The sequence below is a fragment of the Scophthalmus maximus genome, chromosome 19 (assembly GCF_022379125.1).
Source record: "Scophthalmus maximus strain ysfricsl-2021 chromosome 19, ASM2237912v1, whole genome shotgun sequence".
Lineage (NCBI taxonomy): Eukaryota > Metazoa > Chordata > Actinopteri > Pleuronectiformes > Scophthalmidae > Scophthalmus > Scophthalmus maximus.
In genome coordinates, this window is record NC_061533.1 from 1,555,001 (window position 1) to 1,572,500 (window position 17,500).

At 47.6% G+C, this 17,500-nt stretch overlaps 2 protein-coding genes and 1 long non-coding RNA gene across 3 annotated transcripts in view; 2 read left to right on the forward strand and 1 right to left on the reverse strand.

The window, feature by feature from the left end:
- The window catches only part of LOC118313938, a 13,777-nt gene extending 6,814 nt beyond the window's left edge, over positions 1-6,963 (reverse strand). The window contains exons 1-4 of the long non-coding RNA XR_004794545.2: positions 6,685-6,963; positions 1,426-1,489; positions 960-1,188; positions 804-823 (exon numbers count right to left, since the gene is read on the reverse strand). This is a non-coding gene — a long non-coding RNA (uncharacterized LOC118313938). The remainder of the gene's footprint in view (positions 1-803; positions 824-959; positions 1,189-1,425; positions 1,490-6,684) is intronic.
- Positions 1-11,403, forward strand: part of ddr2l (discoidin domain receptor family, member 2, like) — a 20,543-nt gene extending 9,140 nt beyond the window's left edge. The window contains 20 exon segments of the mRNA XM_047329042.1: positions 110-208; positions 332-434; positions 709-784; positions 981-1,133; positions 2,004-2,151; positions 2,469-2,574; positions 2,663-2,852; positions 2,993-3,239; positions 3,318-3,407; positions 3,485-3,624; positions 5,113-5,224; positions 5,332-5,448; positions 7,011-7,032; positions 7,034-7,083; positions 7,967-8,211; positions 8,332-8,459; positions 8,837-9,034; positions 9,202-9,436; positions 10,007-10,156; positions 10,341-11,403. Of these exon segments, the coding sequence (XP_047184998.1) occupies positions 148-208; positions 332-434; positions 709-784; positions 981-1,133; positions 2,004-2,151; positions 2,469-2,574; positions 2,663-2,852; positions 2,993-3,239; positions 3,318-3,407; positions 3,485-3,624; positions 5,113-5,224; positions 5,332-5,448; positions 7,011-7,032; positions 7,034-7,083; positions 7,967-8,211; positions 8,332-8,459; positions 8,837-9,034; positions 9,202-9,436; positions 10,007-10,156; positions 10,341-10,475 (2,706 nt within the window). The 5' untranslated portion in view covers positions 110-147 and the 3' untranslated portion in view covers positions 10,476-11,403.
- A 152-nt stretch (positions 11,404-11,555) lies between these two features.
- LOC118313937 (protein-lysine 6-oxidase-like) overlaps positions 11,556-17,500 on the forward strand; it is a 13,868-nt gene continuing 7,923 nt past the window's right edge. The window contains exon 1 of the mRNA XM_035639932.2: positions 11,556-17,500. This exon is cut by the window's right edge and continues 880 nt beyond it. The gene's annotated coding sequence lies outside the window, so the exon portion shown is untranslated.

The following is a 17,500-nucleotide window of genomic DNA, read 5'->3' on the forward strand; positions in this document are numbered from 1 at the left end:
CTCTCTGTCTCTCTCTCTCTCTCTCTGTCTCTCTCTCTCTCTCTCTGTGTCTCTCTCTCTGTCTGTCTCTCTCTCTCTCTCTCTCTCTCTCTTTCTGTCTCTCTCTCAGAGATGTAGCGTGTGTGTTGGTGTGATCGGCGGACCATCATGCACCTCTTCCTGCTGCTGATCCTTCAAGCCACAGCAGCCGTCGGCCAGATCGACCCCAGTAAACACACACACACACACACACACACACACACACACACTCCAAGATTCAACCTGTTTCAATCCTCACACTTCGCCCTGTCTCTGTGTGTGTGTGTGTGTGTGTGTGTGTGTGTGTCTTCAGCACATTGTCGCTATGCTTTGGGCATGGAGGATGGACGGATTAGAGACGATGACATCACAGCATCCAGCCAATGGTACGAGACCACAGGACCGCAGTACGCCAGGTCAGTGTGATGCTGTTGGATATTTAGATATATATATATAATTTTTAAAATGATATACTGTATATTTCAACTTGGAATGTCGTCTCAAATCAAACATGGCCGCCGTTCGATCGTCGACCACGACTGTCGCAGCTTTTCTTTAAAGTCAATTGATTTTAAAATGGCAGCTGTCCGTTCAGCCCGTTTCATGCCACGTGGAAATTACGCCTCCTTGTTCCTCTGCCGCCATTCTCGCAAGTTTGAACTCTGTGTGTGTGTGTGTGCGTGTCTGCAGGCTGAACCGGGAGGAGGGCGAGGGCGCCTGGTGTCCCGAGGGTCAGCTGGAGCCATCAGACAGTCAGTACCTGCAGGTTCGTGACCCTTACTTACCCTTTGACCTCTGCAGCTTCCTGTGAAAAATTATGATTATTAAATAAAAGCAAAAACGTCATACGCTTGAAAAAAGAAACGTTTGAAAGACTTTTGTCTTTGTCTTTTTGATTATTTAAAGAAACAGAAATGATTTATTGAATCAAAAGATCAAACCTGGTGACCTTGTGACCTCAGGTGGACCTGGGCCGGCTGACCTTCCTGACCGTGGTCGGCACGCAGGGTCGGTACGCCCGAAGCTCCGGGAACGAGTACGCGCGGGCGTACCGCCTCAACTACAGCCGGGACGGGCTGCTGTGGAAGTCCTGGAGGAACCGGCTGGGGAACACGGTGAGCCGAGAGCGAGACGCACGGGGTCCACCCGCAGGGGCTCGGGGGTCGTGACCTGCTGAGAGGGAGAGAGGGAGAGAGAGAGGCAGGAAGCCGCAGAAAGAACGGAAGAGGAAACGAGGCGATGGAGAGAAGAATGGGAGGAAAGAGGAAGTGAAGGAAAAGAAAATGACAATTTGTTTTTTATCTTCCCAGAACCAGCACAGATTTCCTGCTTTAAAGAAAATGTTTAATCTCTTTTCATATTCAGAACAGTAGCATAAAATATAATGAGGTGATGACATGTCATAACCTGAAGGTCACAGGTCATCTTCCATGTGACATCATCATGTCACTCAGCATATCCTTTCTAGTTCCTGTGGGAAAAATGAATGAATAAAAGAAAATCTGAAATCATAAACAATTGATGATCATGATATTTGTCATAAAACACAGTTAAAGGAAGTGAAAACCTTCCCTGAAACGTGACTTGTCGGAGGCAAACGGCCACAAGGCAGAAGTTCTTGTTCTAGCTCTTGGCCCCGCCTCCCAAAAAAGCCCAGCCTGTCTCTGATTGGTCAAACTGCCCTAGAGCTTCCTCACCAGCTGTGAACTCCGCTGTAACAGTGGCGTCGGTTTTTCTGTACCATTCTCGTCAGCCAGACGAGCGGGTAGGCGGCCATGTTACATGTGACGTGTTACTGGTGACGTGTTACTGGTGACGTGTTACTGGTGACGTTGATGTTCTTCAGAAAAAATAATTGCATTCCAGACTTTTCAGGAACAGAGATTTCCGTGAGAGATAAAGTTCTGACATGGTATCGCAGTGACTCTGTGTGAGCCGCGTGTTACTGACCGACGCTGACCTCTGACCCCGATGTCTGTCACCAGGTGATGGAGGGCAACAAGAACGCCTACACCTCCGTCATCAACGACCTTCACCCGCCGGTCATCACCCGCCATGTCCGCCTGATCCCCGTCACCAGGCTGTCGACCACGGTCTGCATGAGGGTGGAGCTGTACGGCTGTCCGTGGGACGGTGGGACGCACGCACACACTCACACACACACACTGTTAATAACTGTCTGCGGATATTATAGTATGTTTACGCCTCAGTCTGAGAAGGCGACACGAAATATGAGAGGGATTCGACAAATATTATTCAACTGTCGTGCAACAAAACTAAATCACGCTAAAAACTTTTAATTATCCAAATCTATTACAGTTAGATTCTATTACAGTTTATCAACCTTTCTGGGAACTAATGAATGAAAACATCTGATCTGAACTGTGTATGTTGCTGTGGGACAATAAACCTTGACGTCCTGCCCCTTAACCCCGCCCCCCCCCCTGCAGATGGCCTGATCTCCTACGGCGCCCCGGAGGGTCAGCTCATGATGCCGCCCGGTTATCCCATCGCCAGCCTCAATGACTCCACGTATGACGGCGCACACGAAAGGAGGCGAGTCGCTCGCACACACTTCACCCGTTTCCCTTTTCCCTTGAGAAGTGCAGTATGTGTGAGTGACAGCCCGTGTTTCGTCCAATAGGAGGCTGCTGGGCGGGCTGGGTCAGCTGACGGACGGCGTGATCGGCCTGGACGACTTCCTGCTGACGCGTCAGTACCACGTGTGGCCGGGCTACGACTACCTGGGCTGGAGGAACGACTCGCTGGGAACTCTGGGATACGTGGAGATGGAGTTCGTGTTCGACCGGCAGAGGAACTTCACGTCCATGAAGGTTCGCTCCTCCGTTTACTTCCTGGTGTCGGACGCATGTTCCTGCTATCGCTACATCGCCAACGTCAGCATCAGCAGCGCTAATGTTTTCATGAACCAGAGTCAACCTTCCTCTGTCTGTGATCGCTCCCGTCCATCCAGGTTCACAGTAACAACATGTTCTCGCGCGGCGTGAAGATCTTCTCCTCCGTCTCCTGTTGGTTCAAGCCCCGCCTCATCGCCGGCTGGGAGGCCGAGCCTGTGGCGTTCAAGACGGTGCTCGACGACCGGAACCCAAGTGCCCGCTACGTCACCGTGCCGCTGAACCGCCGCGCCGCCAAATCCCTCCGCTGCCGCTTTTACTTCGCCGACGTCTGGATGATGGTCAGCGAGATCTCCTTTCAGTCGGGTAACAGACACACACGCACACGCACACACATCATATCTGCTAGGAAAACGGAATGACATCTTGTTATTTGTCCCTCAGAGGACACCGTTCTCCCGACCCAGATCACCCTGGTGGGGACTTCACCTCCAGCCACCGAGCGAACGAGCGTGGCGACCACACCGATGACAGGTGTGACCTTTGACCTATGAAATAAAAGTTACAGTATCTTGAAAACGTTCCCTCGTCATCTTTACGTCCCTTTGCAGTCGATCCGTCTGCCAGCGATCCGCCCGACGACGCCAACACGCCCATTCTGATTGGCTGCCTGGTGACCATCATCCTGCTGTTGGTCATCATCATCTTCCTCATCCTCTGGTGTCAGTATGTCTGCAAGGTGCTGGAGAAGGTGAGGAGACAAACCTCGGGAAGATTCACCAGGTCCGTTCAGGGTCTATTTGAACGTCGGGGTCGTGTGACGAACCGTGTGACAAAACGTGTGACGAACCGTGTGACGAACCGTGTGTCGTCATGGACGAGGAGGACGCCTCCTTCAGAGGAGGCCTCCTTCAGACACCGCCTCCTTCAGAGGCCGCCTCCTTCAGAGGCCGCCTCCTTCAGAGGACGCCTCCTTCAGAGGCCGCCTCCTTCAGAGGACGCCTCCTTCAGAGGACGCCTCCTTCAGAGGAGACCTCCTTCAGAGGAGACCTCCTTCAGAGGACGCCTCCTTCAGACGCCGCCTCCTTCAGACGCCGCCTCCTTCAGAGGACACGTCCTTCAGAGGCCGCGTCCTTCAGAGGCCGCCTCCTTCAGAGGACGCCTCCTTCAGAGGACACGTCCTTCAGACGCCGCCTCCTTCAGAGGAGGCCTCCTTCAGAGGCCGCCTCCTTCAGAGGAGGCCTCCTTCAGAGGAGGCCTCCTTCAGAGGACGCCTCCTTCAGACGCCGCCTCCTTCAGACGCCGCCTCCTTCAGAGGCCGCCTCCTTCAGAGGACGCCTCCTTCAGAGGCCGCATCCTTCAGTCCTGCAAGGTTCTTTTTCTTCTTCTATGATACTGTAGCTCGCTGCCTCAACTTCCTGGAACCGGTCTGAACCGTCCAAAAAAGTAGTTTTCACGCTGCTCACGAACCGAACCATGGATCAGATTGATCCGGGCCCCGACCGACGCTTCTGGTCCAGACTTTGGTCCGTTGGTTTTGGAACTTGGTCCGGGGAAACTTTTCCACCTGCAGTTTTTGGTTTCGGACCAAACTGGAAAGTCTGAAGTTCCGGAACCAAACAGGGTCGGTGTGGAAGCGTCCTGAAAAAGAACATGTCCGCCATGGATTCTTTCTTGCTCCATGTTTCATCTTCCCACCAAGTTCACTGTAAATCTGTTCAGGAGCTTTTCATCCTGCTGACGAACCAACAAACCAACAAACAGGAGCAGGAACAAAACTTCTGAATTAATCTCCGTCGTGAGAATGTTTCTGTATCCATGAGGATTTCCAGCCTCTGGTTCCAGTTTGCTGCACATTGTTCTGGTGGATTCTCTGGACTCTTCCATTGTTGTCGGTCTCGAGCCACATGTTGGATCTGAGTCTGTTTGAAGCAGCAGATGTGAACAGCTGTTCGGTATCAAACCATCGGAGTCGGGGGGCTGCACATCGTCTCTGTGGGGGCGCAATGTTCATCACGGACCAGAGAACTAAAGTGTCGGGAGGATGAACTGTGAGATTTGATACTTTCGCCTCTGGGATTCGTTTTCCGTCTTTAGTCGAGAGCTTCGGTTCCATCGTGGACGAGAAGCGACCGAGCGTCAGACCCCCGACACGTCACAGCATATGAATAATGTCGTGATATGATTTAGATGCTTTTGTTTGCTTAAAGCTAAAAGAATAGTCTGGTTCCGTCTCCAGGCTCCACGTCGGATCCTCGACGAGGAGGTGACGGTGCGACTGTCGTCCTGCAGCGACACCATCATCCTGCAGACGCCCCCCGTGCCCCCCCGCTCCGCACACGGCCCTGCAGGTACTCTTCAGCACTGGAACACAGATTGATTCTACATGAGAAGAACTGACTTTATCCCGTGTCGTGTTTCCCGACAGATGTTTTGCAATGTTGTGTTGTCTCCTCAGGACCCGTCAACTCTGACCCTCACTACGAGAGGGTTTTCCTGTTGGACCCTCAGTACCAGAACCCGGCGGAGCTGAGGAACAAGCTGCCGGAGCTGTCGCAGAGCGCCGAGGCCTCAGGTGAACGCTCGCCCTGCGGGCGGGAGACGGGAGTTTGATTGTTCCTTCCATCAAGTGATTTGAGAAATAAAAAACATAAATAGTTCAACTCAAACGTCACATGTTCTCAAACATCCACATGTTCTCTAACGTCACATGTTCTCAAACGTCACATGTTCTCAAACGTCACATGTTCTCTAACGTCACATGTTCTCAAACATCCACATGTTCTCAAACGTCACATGTTCTCAAACATCCACATGTTCTCAAACTCTTACATGTTCTCTAACGTCACATGTTCTCAAACGTCACATGTTCTCAAACGCCACATGTTCTCTAACGCCACATGTTCTCAAACGTCCATGTTCTCAAACGCCACATGTTCTCAAACGTCACATGTTCTCAAACGTCACATGTTCTCAAACGCCACATGTTCTCAAACGCCACATGTTCTCAAACGCCACGCAACGTTCTCAAACTCTTACATGTTCTCTAACGTCACATGTTCTCAAACTCTTACATGTTCTCAAACTCTTACATGTTCTCTAACGTCCACATGTTCTCTAACGTCCACATGTTCTCAAACGCCACATGTTCTCTAACGTCACATGTTCTCAAACATCCACATGTTCTCAAACTCTTACATGTTCTCTAACGTCACATGTTCTCAAACGTCACATGTTCTCAAACGCCACATGTTCTCAAACTCTTACATGTTCTCTAACGTCACATGTTCTCAAACGTCACATGTTCTCAAACGTCACATGTTCTCAAACGCCACATGTTCTCAAACGCCACGCAACGTTCTCAAACTCTTACATGTTCTCTAACGTCACATGTTCTCAAACTCTTACATGTTCTCTAACGTCACATGTTCTCAAACTCTTACATGTTCTCAAACTCTTACATGTTCTCTAACGTCCACATGTTCTCAAACGCCACATGTTCTCTAACGTCACATGTTCTCAAACGCCACATGTTCTCTAACGTCACATGTTCTCAAACGTCACATGTTCTCTAACGTCACATGTTCTCAACCCGTCACGTCCTCTAACGTCACATGTTCTCTAACGTCACATGTTCTCTAACGTCACATGTTCTCAAACGTCACATGTTCTCTTACGTCACATGTTCTCTAACGTCACGTTCTCAAACCGTCACATGTCCTCTAACGTCACATGTTCTCTAACGTCACATGGTCTCTAACGTCACATGTTCTCTAACGTCACATGTTCTCAACCCGTCACGTTCTCAAACCTCTTGGCTGAAGTTCTTCTGAATGAGTGAAGACTTGAAAATGTCGACGTGTTTGGACTCGACTCGTCTCGTGTTGTTTCATCCGAGCTGAGACAAGCTGCTGCAGTCTGCCCCCTGGTGGCTCTTTCATCTTCCTCACACGTGTGCAGCAGGATAAACCTTCCCCCCCGTCCCTCGTTGAATCTCTTCCTGAACGTGTTGCATGAGTCGCTTGTCTTTTCTTCTCTTCTTTCACATTCTCCTCCACGATGCTGTGAATCTGCATGCTCACTCATTCCTTTCCCTCCCTGTCTCTCTTTCTCTTCATCCTCCTCCTCTTCCTCCAGCTCTCCTCCTCGGTAACCCTCTCTGACCTCCTGCTGCTGACTCCCTGTCACATGACGCCAGGCTGGCTGCGCGGTAAGGGCAGAGAGATGTGACCTCACACATTTAAAGGATGCTTCTTCTTCCCTGTTGTCATTCTGCTGTCGATGAAGTCCATTATGTGTGGTCCTGATGAATGTGTTTGAACCACAGCAGCTGAAGGCGGACGTGGACGTCACTTCTTAAGATCACAAGTTGATTATCTCCCTATCGTAACGAGTCAACAAATATCGTCGTCTTAAGAAAACCAGTATTTATGAATAACTTTCAAATCGTTCTGTCTTTGGATAAAGCAGTGAATTATTTTGCCGGCAGTTTTTTTCCTCGCCTGTTGTCATGGTGACGCCACCAAACTTTCTCGAAACCAACAACAGTCTTTTCATGAAATTACATTTTTCAAATTGTACAAACTCATAGATATCAGTCCTCTGAATATGCCTGATTTTATTCCGAGGATGGATTTGATGAATATGAAGTCCTTTATTTCAGCGGCGAACACGTCACACATTTCTCCAGAATCGTTCCGGTTTAGTCTCTGAACTGAAACTCTGTTCATGCGTGTTCCTCTTTTCCTGGATTATCTGAGGCTGCAGTTCTACTTTCAACATGTATTTCAGAAACATAAACTCCATTGATGTCCAAAAATATGTGAGACAATAATCTATGAGATGAATTAAATGTTAATTTACAGGAGAAGATGTCATGAAAAATAACTAGTTTGTTGTCTTTAGATAGTGGGTGAAAAGGGTTTTAATTGAAAAACAGCTTCTTAGTTTTTGAATATTCCGATAATCAAAAAAAAAAGTGGTACTCAGTGATAAAACTGGATTCAAATGAAAAATTCATGGTCAGAATTTGTTGAGTTCCTTTGTAGGAAGTTAATATTCATAAAAACTCACAGTGTGTCTCTCTCCACCAGCGTGCGGCGGCGGCTACGCCGAGCCGGACGTCACCCAGTGCACGCCGCACCAGTGCTTCCACAACAGCGCGCCGCACTACGCCGAGACGGACATCGTGCGTCTGCAGGGCGTCACCGGCAGCAACATGTACGCCGTCCCCGCCCTCACCGTGGACTCCCTCACCAGGAAGGACATCTCCGCCGCCGAGTTCCCGCGGCAACAGCTGATCTTCCGGGAGAAGCTGGGCGAGGGTCAGTTCGGAGAGGTGAGCGGGGGGAAGGGTGGGTGATGCTCGCGGAGGTTTTCCTGGTTTCTTAAGAATGGAGGTGGATGGGTGGATTGGATTTTTCAGGATGTGAACCAAATTTGTATTAATCTCCTGCAGGTCCACCTGTGTGAGGCCGAGGGACTCCCAGAATTCCTTGGGGAGGGGGCGCCGCTCCCCGACAGGGACGGCCGCTCGGTGCTTGTGGCTGTTAAACAGCTGAGGGCCGACGCCACCAGCCAAGCCAGGTACCTGTGAGCGGCTCCGGCAGCTGCCAGCGGCTCATTTAGCGTTGTTGTGATTTGTGTAAACTAGAACCACAACATGGAACCAGCTTGTGTTCCACTTTATTTCTATTCCAACCTTGGTAATGAATAAATATGTTTCACTGCGTTGTCCACAATCCTCCTTTACACCTTTCCTTGAGCTCATGATGTTTTTTTCCACTGAGGTCTAGGAATAGGAGGTAGGATAAGACGATCGGAAGGACGATCCGAATCCTGTGGTCCCCAACGTGGGAATCAAGACCCCTACATCCTCCACAACACTGAGGATTAGATTCTTGGCTAGGACACTTTTGAAATGTGACTCTGAAAACGTGTCCTCGCTCGTTTTCTTCCCTCAGGAACGACTTCCTGAAGGAAATAAAGATCATGTCTCGTCTGAACGACCCCAACATCATCCGGCTGTTGTGCGTGTGCGTGTCGTCCGACCCGCTGTGCATGGTGACCGAGTACATGGAGAACGGAGACCTTAACATGTTCCTGTCGCAGCGGGAGATCGAGAGCACGCTGACGCACGCCAACAACATCCCTTCAGTCAGGTTAATACACATTTTAATACCGTTTGTTACAGTACGTGCTGCCTTCCTACCAGCAGTCACTCTTCATGTCGTTTCAACATTTCAAACCATCTACTCAATTATTATTACTTTCTTAACCTTTCCTTTCCAAAAATCTCCTCTTCTTCCTCCCCATCTCTTCCCTCCAGCCTGTCCGACCTCCTCCACATGTCGGTGCAGATCTCGTCGGGGATGACGTACCTGGCGTCCTTGAACTTCGTGCACCGGGACCTGGCGACGAGGAACTGCCTGCTGGACCGACGCCTCACCATCAAGATCGCGGACTTCGGGATGAGCCGAAACCTGTACAGCAGCGACTACTACCGCATCCAGGGCCGGGCGGTGCTGCCCATACGATGGATGGCCTGGGAGAGCATCCTGCTTGTGAGTTAACGAAAGACGGAGCTAAAGAAATAGACGACATCTTCACCTGGTATTTATGAGCAGTAAGAAATGAAGTGTTGAACCTCAGGTTCTTGATTTTGGTCCATCGTGGCAACTAAAGACCAACATGATCTTTTGGAATCAGGTCCCTTGGGTCGATGGGACCCAGATGAATTCTGGGAGCTCATTTCATTTTCTCTGCCAGACTCACGGTCTGGATCTCCTCCTTTGGGAAATGATTTTCGCTCAACCCTTCAGTCAACAGACGTCCCATGGTTTTGATGACTACTGGTTGTAGGTCTATCTAATGGCGACCGGACGCATTGTGGTCTGTGTCCGTTGTTAACACCTCTTGGAAATCGAAAAATGAACTGAGAGGTCCCAGACTAATATGCATTTGACCACTTTACGGTTAGAAAGGGTTAAACTTTAGATTTTGCCTAAAGTTTGTCTTTGCTGAAGAATATCAAGATTCACAAAAAAAAGCTTTTGGACCTGGAGTCTTATCATGAAATGTAATGATTCCACTTCTACAGTATTTTCATCTTCATGTCGCCTCCTCCTCCTCAGGGTAAGTTCACCACGGCCAGTGACGTGTGGGCGTTCGGCGTGACGCTGTGGGAGATCTTCACTCTGTGCAAGGAGCAGCCGTACAGCCTGCTGTCCGACGAGCAGGTCATCGAGAACACTGGCGAGTTCTTCAGGAACCAGGGCAGACAGGTGAGACGAATCGAACACGCCCACAGAGAATAGAGCTCAGTACGGTTCTGGTGTTTCATTCTTCTAAAAGCAGGTGTTAATCTTGTTCATCTACTTTCACTGGACGCTGTGTTTACTGAGATCACCTTGACAAAGTTCACGTACCTGAGGAAGGTTTTATCGTCTCTCGTATTTTCTCTCTCAGATTTTTCTGTACGCCCCTCCACTCTGCCCACCTTCTCTCTTCGAGCTGATGATGCGCTGTTGGAGTCGAGACATCCCCAACCGACCGTCCTTCGAGGGACTGTACCAAGCCCTGAGGCCCCACGTCAACCAGTGAGTCGAGGCGGCTGGGATGTACCATTCTGGCTTTTCCTCTGCAACGCATTTGGTCCATCTCTGGACTCCTGGAAGACGACGGACTGACATGAGACGACAGAGGACTGGTGTTGGGTTTTTTACGAGAGCAGGTCATTGTCCGGGGGAACTGGCACAGCTGTGGTCCGAAGGTTGGTTCGCTCTGTGGGAATAACAGCAGACTATTCTGAGAGACAAGATGGAGGTGGGAGGAGGTAAAAGGCTGGTCAACTCAGAGGAGAAACATTTCACGAGATCAGAACCTTTCAGTTAGTGGACAAAGATTTTCTTAAGCTTTTTAATGTTAATGCCTGTTTCACCATCTCTTAAAGCTTCTTCGACCAAAATGTCTCGTCAGACTTTTGACATAACTTCTTTTGATGTTGGTGCCAAAGGTGCCGTAAACTTAATGTTTTTCCTCTCTGGACCAATGCTTCAGTCCTGGTAGTTTCTCCTGTCCCTGTGGTTTTTATTATTATTATTATTATTATTATTATTATTATTATTATTATTGTTGTAAAGCACTGTGTCTGTGTCTCAGTTATTCATGGTCATATATTAACCCACACTGGAGCTGAGCTAGGGTTAGGGTGAAGTTGTAGTGTAGGATTTTATTTGTTAAGATTTTTATTCTATTTTATTTTGTTCTTGTGTTTATTGTACTTCACGTGTTTGGACGTGTTGGTGGATGTGAATGTCGTCCAGCGGCCAAACCGCTGCGATGAAAAACCTGTGTGGTTCACGGACTGAGAGTCGGTCAGTGAGGAACTGTGGGTAGTTTGTGGTAGAATAACATATTCAACCAAAGTAGAATAAAAAAGGAGTTGTTACTTTTTTGTTGCCAAAGGAAGGACGGAGGAACAAAGATTGTTAAAATAATTGAAACATTTCTAATAAAATCATAAAACTCATCCTCGTGAAGTGAATCAAATCATCACAGAAACAATATCTTCAAACTGGTGGAAGTGCCTCACATTCGCCTGCCAGAGGGAAGTCACGCAACAGGACCAACTCGGGTTCTGATAGTGAGGATCAAAGTATGTCATAGAAAGATGTAACGTCAAAGTCTCCATTCACCTTTGTGTCCATCAGCCTTTATTGGTCTGCCTGGATCGAGTAAGGATCTTGTTTTAGATTGAATTGGTTTAGGTTCGCCAGCTAGCCACAGATCCTTAAGTCACAAACTGTTTAAATTTAGATTATAATATTCACCAGTCAACTCAAACTGTGGTGGTCATTTTGCGATAGAATCCTGACCGTGCCAGTTGCTTAAACAAGGTAGTTAGCTTGCGTGAATCTTTCAACAGAAGTTCGCGCCAACTAGCTGAATACATAGTTGTCTTTTCTTGCTAGGTGACGTTCTTACATTTTTGTTCTGTTGGCGGCTGGAATCTCCAGTGAGCGCACGAGGACAAACAGCTGAGTCGTCCACTGACTTTATTAGCATTAGCAAGCCAGCTAACGTGGAGAGCTAGCATGTTAGCTGTCTGCTCACGAAACCGGAGCACGATCGACCTCCTTAAATATGACACAGTGCCAACGCATTTTTATCAAGGTCAGGAATCTGTGGCCGTTGAATCGCGCTACTCTACCGATACTCCATACCTACTACATCAGGAAATGGAACGCAACGTAGTCGCCGTGTGACCGCCGCCGTCGCTGCGTGTGGTGCAGTCCGGGCACATTTGTCACCAACCTTAGTGGCAGCCATTTTACACTGACGTGGATAAGTTACATTGCGCTGTTTGATGTGATCTGAGCTAAAGGCTGAAATATCTCCACTGTCGACACCATCATCAATAAAAATGTGGTAATTTCCTAAAGCAAATTTTCATTCAAAGTAAAAAATCCAAATTTTTACGTCCCAATCTTCAAATTTTTTAGTCGCTAAGTTCACGCCAGGGCAATTTTTGTGATCCTGTAATTATAAAAAAAAAAGTGGCTTGAAATTGTGTTAATTGTACAAAATGTAAAAAAAAATCCATAAAACCACAATCATCTTTACAGGAAACGGAGAGGACGATCAAAGATGTCCAGTGCTTCTTTCTGTGTTTTTGTTTTTACAGGAGTTTTTTATTATCTGTACTGTATCTTTAACATTTCATTTCTATGAATTTGTGGGTGTGTGTGTTTAAAAGATAAGAGTTTTGTGAATGACAATATTTTTTCGACATTCCGTTGAGCACTGGGAGCTAACTGGGCTTAAAGTGGTTCACCAGAGTTCATGTGCCTCGACGAGGGGGAGGAGCAGAACGTGCAGGACGTTGAGGAAACCACTGAACTCAATCTCCCAGAGTGCTTTGCTGCAGTGAGCCCTGTGCGTTTCGTTCTGGTCGCAGTTCGAGCGCGAGACGCCTCTTTGAGTTTGACCGTGTAGTGTAAGAAGTGATCTGTAATATCTCAGTGTGTGAATGCAGATGAGGTGTGGTGATATTTGTTATTGATAATTGATTATCTATTAGAATTTATTCTAGCTATTTTTCTCTTGATTAGTTCTGTTCTGGAAAGGTGCTGGGTTTGTTTTTCTGTTTTCTTCCGACAGGAGTCTCTCGTCCTCACTGTCTGATCCTCTGTCTCGTCTCCAGTATTGTTTCAGACATATATATATTGTACATAGGCTAGTAGCTGTGTATATTAATATATTGGGAGTCGGGAACTTTGCGTTCTGTCGCCCCAAGTCACTTTCACTCTGTACCCTCTCATGTCTCTGTTTGATTTTCTTATAATAAACAGTAAAAAAAATTGTCAAACTGAAAAGACAAAACTGTGTCTTATTAAGAAGAATTTCCTCTTTGATTTTTTTTTTTATTAGATCTGTTGATGTAGGACACTTTCACTTATCCCAGCTCCTGTGGCTCCATCGTCATGTACCTGACGTCAGATCAGTTATTCCTTAAAGTTTCCGGAGATATAAAATATGTCAGACAGATTTTTGTAAAAGAATGTGTATTTCCATCTGATGAAGTGCCTCAACAACATGCTGAATGTCTCGGACAAGTTACTGACGTCACGATCCGCCGGGGTCGCAAACTCTTGCGAACTCCGAAAAGACTTTTGGTTTTTCTTTATGTCATTCCCTGATTTATGTGTGTGATTTTTCTGTCCACTTCCTGTTTCACCTGTTTCTCTTGTCGGTCTCTTTTAGGTTTTCTTGTGTTTCCCGTCCTCGTGATTATCTGCTCTTGTCCCTAATGTCGGTGATTCACCTTTGTCCCATCGTCTCCGCCTCCCTCGTGTATTTACAGGCGCTGTGCTTAATGAAAACTGTGTTCAGTTATGAACTGAATGAAACAGTCCGTTCCAGCTGTTGTAACTGTTGCAATCCACTCCAGTTCTGTCTGTGCAGGGTACAGAACATATAACCAGCAGAGGGCAGCAGTGGTGCAGAGCGCTCCCCTCACGGACTCCTGTAGCGTAGACGACATCCAGCTTCCAGTTCATGCCACATCCTAAAGCCACCGGTGTATCCGGTGTCTGACTGGGCCTCTGGTGGTTCTGCAGAGGTTCTGGAATCATTCCACTCCACTTTAAGTCGAAGCCAATCTGCACATGGATCAGCTGAATCGTTCCGTCTGGGTTCAAACTGAGGTTTCAGTTAGAGAAGTGTGAACTCAACTCCAGAATAATCAATGTGTTTCACTTTAGCAGAATATTATTCTGTTGCCTCCGTGACGCTGGAAATAAACTCTGACACGCGAAACACTTGATTAAAGTTTGGTTAATATTTTTCAGCCAGTAGGGGCAGAAGTCTAGTTATGTTATGTATGAAGGAAAATTTCTACATTGTGGATACTTGCTGTTTTAGTTTTGGTTCCTCTTCACCTTTGTGAGGAACCACACTCACTGTAATTGTCTCTGGCCGGAGCCGAGACAAAGAAACCAAAAGCAGAGGTTGTTTGCAGGCGGAGGTTTCATGAGGGCGGATCAACAGCAGCTCTGAGCCAAGAGATGAGTCACTCAGGGATCGACAATGAACGTAAAGAAAAACCTCTGCGGCTTCAGGTGTGAGGAATAAATGACCCTCGGCTCTATGTCGGATATAGAGTCTAAAATAAGCATCACAATGAGGATTTGTCCAGAAGTTATCAGGTTTACACAACACTGTGGTTTACACATGAGGTGACAACAACTTTCATAAGAGTGTTTTTTCCCCCTCCGGTGGTTTGATGCCGGAGTCGGACCAGCCAAACCCAACCTGGCGGTAATTGTTGGTGTCGCTCTGTTTTCTCGCTGTTGTCGTCCTGAATGTGTGAGCGTCGTTTGGTCACAGTAAGGATTATTTTTATCTCCTCTCGCATGAGAACTGTCACGTCCACAAACACATTCTGTGCATCTCAGCGGGTTTAAAACTTCTCCGGTCGCTTTGAGACTTTCACTCTCCAAACGTTTTATTCAAGTTCATTAAGTAGGTCTGTAAAGTCTGGATTTTCATGACCACAGTTTCGGACCCGGACGTCTTCTTTTGGTTGGACCAGATTTTGGACCAAACTGAAAAGGTCCGGAACAAACAAGGCAGGTGTGAATGCGCCCCCAATCAAGACGCACTCAATTTCACACACTCATTAATATCAGTCCACTAAATCTGGTTCTGGAATTTTTTTCAGCAAAATCCATGAATTACCTGCAAAATGTTGTAAAATGTCAAAAAAAGATTGTATTTGTCAAAGTCAAACAAAGAGAAAACTACGGGAGCTAAGAACTCAGGTCTCGCCCATTTGATTGACAGGCGATAATCTGGAGACTACAGTGAAGCGGTGCAGCGTTGAGCGTCGCCTCGTGCGGATCAGACCTCTCGCTGTTTGACCTCAGTGCCGGAGGTCAGCTGGTGTATGTGGAATCTGGCTCTGTTGTGGTTTACAGTGTTTTTATTCAGCCTGGTTTCTATTAGCTTCTATTACAGCAGGAGGGGCGGCGTTCTGCTCGACTGACGGACGGACGGGTAGAGTGACTGGTTGTGTTCCCATTTATATGCTTCATGTTTGAAACCATTCCTAAGTTGGAGGCCGTTAATGTCGAGTGGCAGTGGAATAAGAATGTTTTGTCCACAGTTCTGACGTGAGGATGTATCACATGCCCGTATCGCATTTTCTCTTTTCTAATTTGTCAACTTTTCCACCTGAGCCAAACGTAAAAACTTGGAAGTTAGAAAGATGATGAACTAAATGTCTGAAATAATTCATCAGAGAATTTTCCACTGAGATGAGTCATGTGACAGATCTGGACTGATCGAACACTTGTGGTCCATAAGTTGTTCTTGTTGTTGTTAAATGAAGAAGAGGAAAAACCCATCGTAGCAACCACCTGCTAATCCCTGAAGAATTGCAAAAAAATCCCCAAGCAAATTCTTCAAACACTGAAGCCAACCACTTAGCAAACAGGCTACAGTACCTTCCACATCTTTCACTGAAGCGAAGGAGTAAAGTATCTCTGGGGTCTTGTTCATGAGTGAGGGTAGGATGGAGCGGGAGATGGCGTGGTGAAGATAGATCTGAGCCTAAAGGCAAAGCTTTTGATTGACCAGTTGATCTTCACTCGGTCCCTCGTCCATTGCCATGAGCTCTGGTTTGAGGCCGAAGAAAGACATTGCAGATACAAGTGGCTCAGCTCTCCGTCAAATATCAGGTTAGGACCTTCCGGCATCCTGAAGGAATTCGGAGAAGAGCTACTGCTCCTAGAGTCAGTTGAGGTCTCTAGGAGAGGCATCCTTTGGGAGCGGCAGGTCCAACTGGGAGAAGACCCTGGAGGAAGACCCTGAACTCGCTGCTGGGATTTTACTGTATCCCATCTGGTCTGGCAACACCTTGGGATCCTCCAGGAGGAGCTGGAAAGGACTGTTGGGAGGAGGGACATCTGGACCTACCACTACCCAACCTTGGACAAAAGGATGGATGGGTGATTGCATGGATGGATGAATGATACCTTCCAGATGGAAAAGATATCTCGTTCACCACCTTCTAGCATCTGAACAACCATAAAAATGGCTCAACAAGTAAAGGCAGTCAGCTAGCAACAAGACATCTTAGCACAAACATAGGTCCAGGGCTTACTTAGCCTAGCTTAGCAAAAAAAAGGTCCATCAACGCAGAGATCAATCCACCTTCCTTCCGCCAGATCTACAGACCATGATCACACATGGTTGCATTCAAGTCCAGTCAGTCACGTGCCTCACATGTGTGATTTGCCGTATGCAGGTGTGATGTTCACTGGCGTCGCTGCACAAAGTCCTGAACACCTTTTAATTGACCACATTGAGGCGGTGGAGGGTTTCTGTGAGGAACTCGACAAACACTTTCGCTCTATGTAGTCTCATGTGACCCTGGACGTCGCTTTGGAATGTGATGTTGTGGGTTCTTCCATCATCGTCATCCACACACACACATGAAATTTGATGATGATGATGTTGGCGGCGATGAAGACAGGGCCTATTGTGTCCTGTGTTTCCATGGCTCTTTATGTGCCCTGTGCGCAGGAGGCCCCTGCAGGCGGCCAGCCATCATTATGAAGCCACTTAAAACTCCTCAGATCAGGCCGACACCTGCTTCTCATTGGAAACTGCAGTCGCTGCTGCCTTGTATTCCTGAAAGGGAAGTGCAGAGCGCTGCGATAAAGTCAGCCTGCCTTTGATCTTTATACAAAGGTCATAAAAAAAGCAGCTCTTGTTCAGCTGGATCACTTTTTCCTTTCACAGTGGAGGAATCGCTTAAAGTGCGCACACGTGTTGGTGCGGTGCGCTACCTGCTACCCTGCCTGGCTGCCGACAGCTACTGGAGGAAACCTGCGATACCTGCCGATGTTCTCAGCAACTTTCGTCTCAAAGCCGTATATTTACATTTCTAGTAATGTTCGCTTTATCTCATATAAGGACCCAGAGAACGTTACGTCCAAGCTAAGTTTCTGTTCCACCGGCTTCTGGAGCTGCACGTCGTTCATCGATCTCTCTGAAATAAGGAGGTTTGTTCCTGGAGTTTCCATCTTCTGAGACAAACAGCTGTCAACTGCAACAGCTGC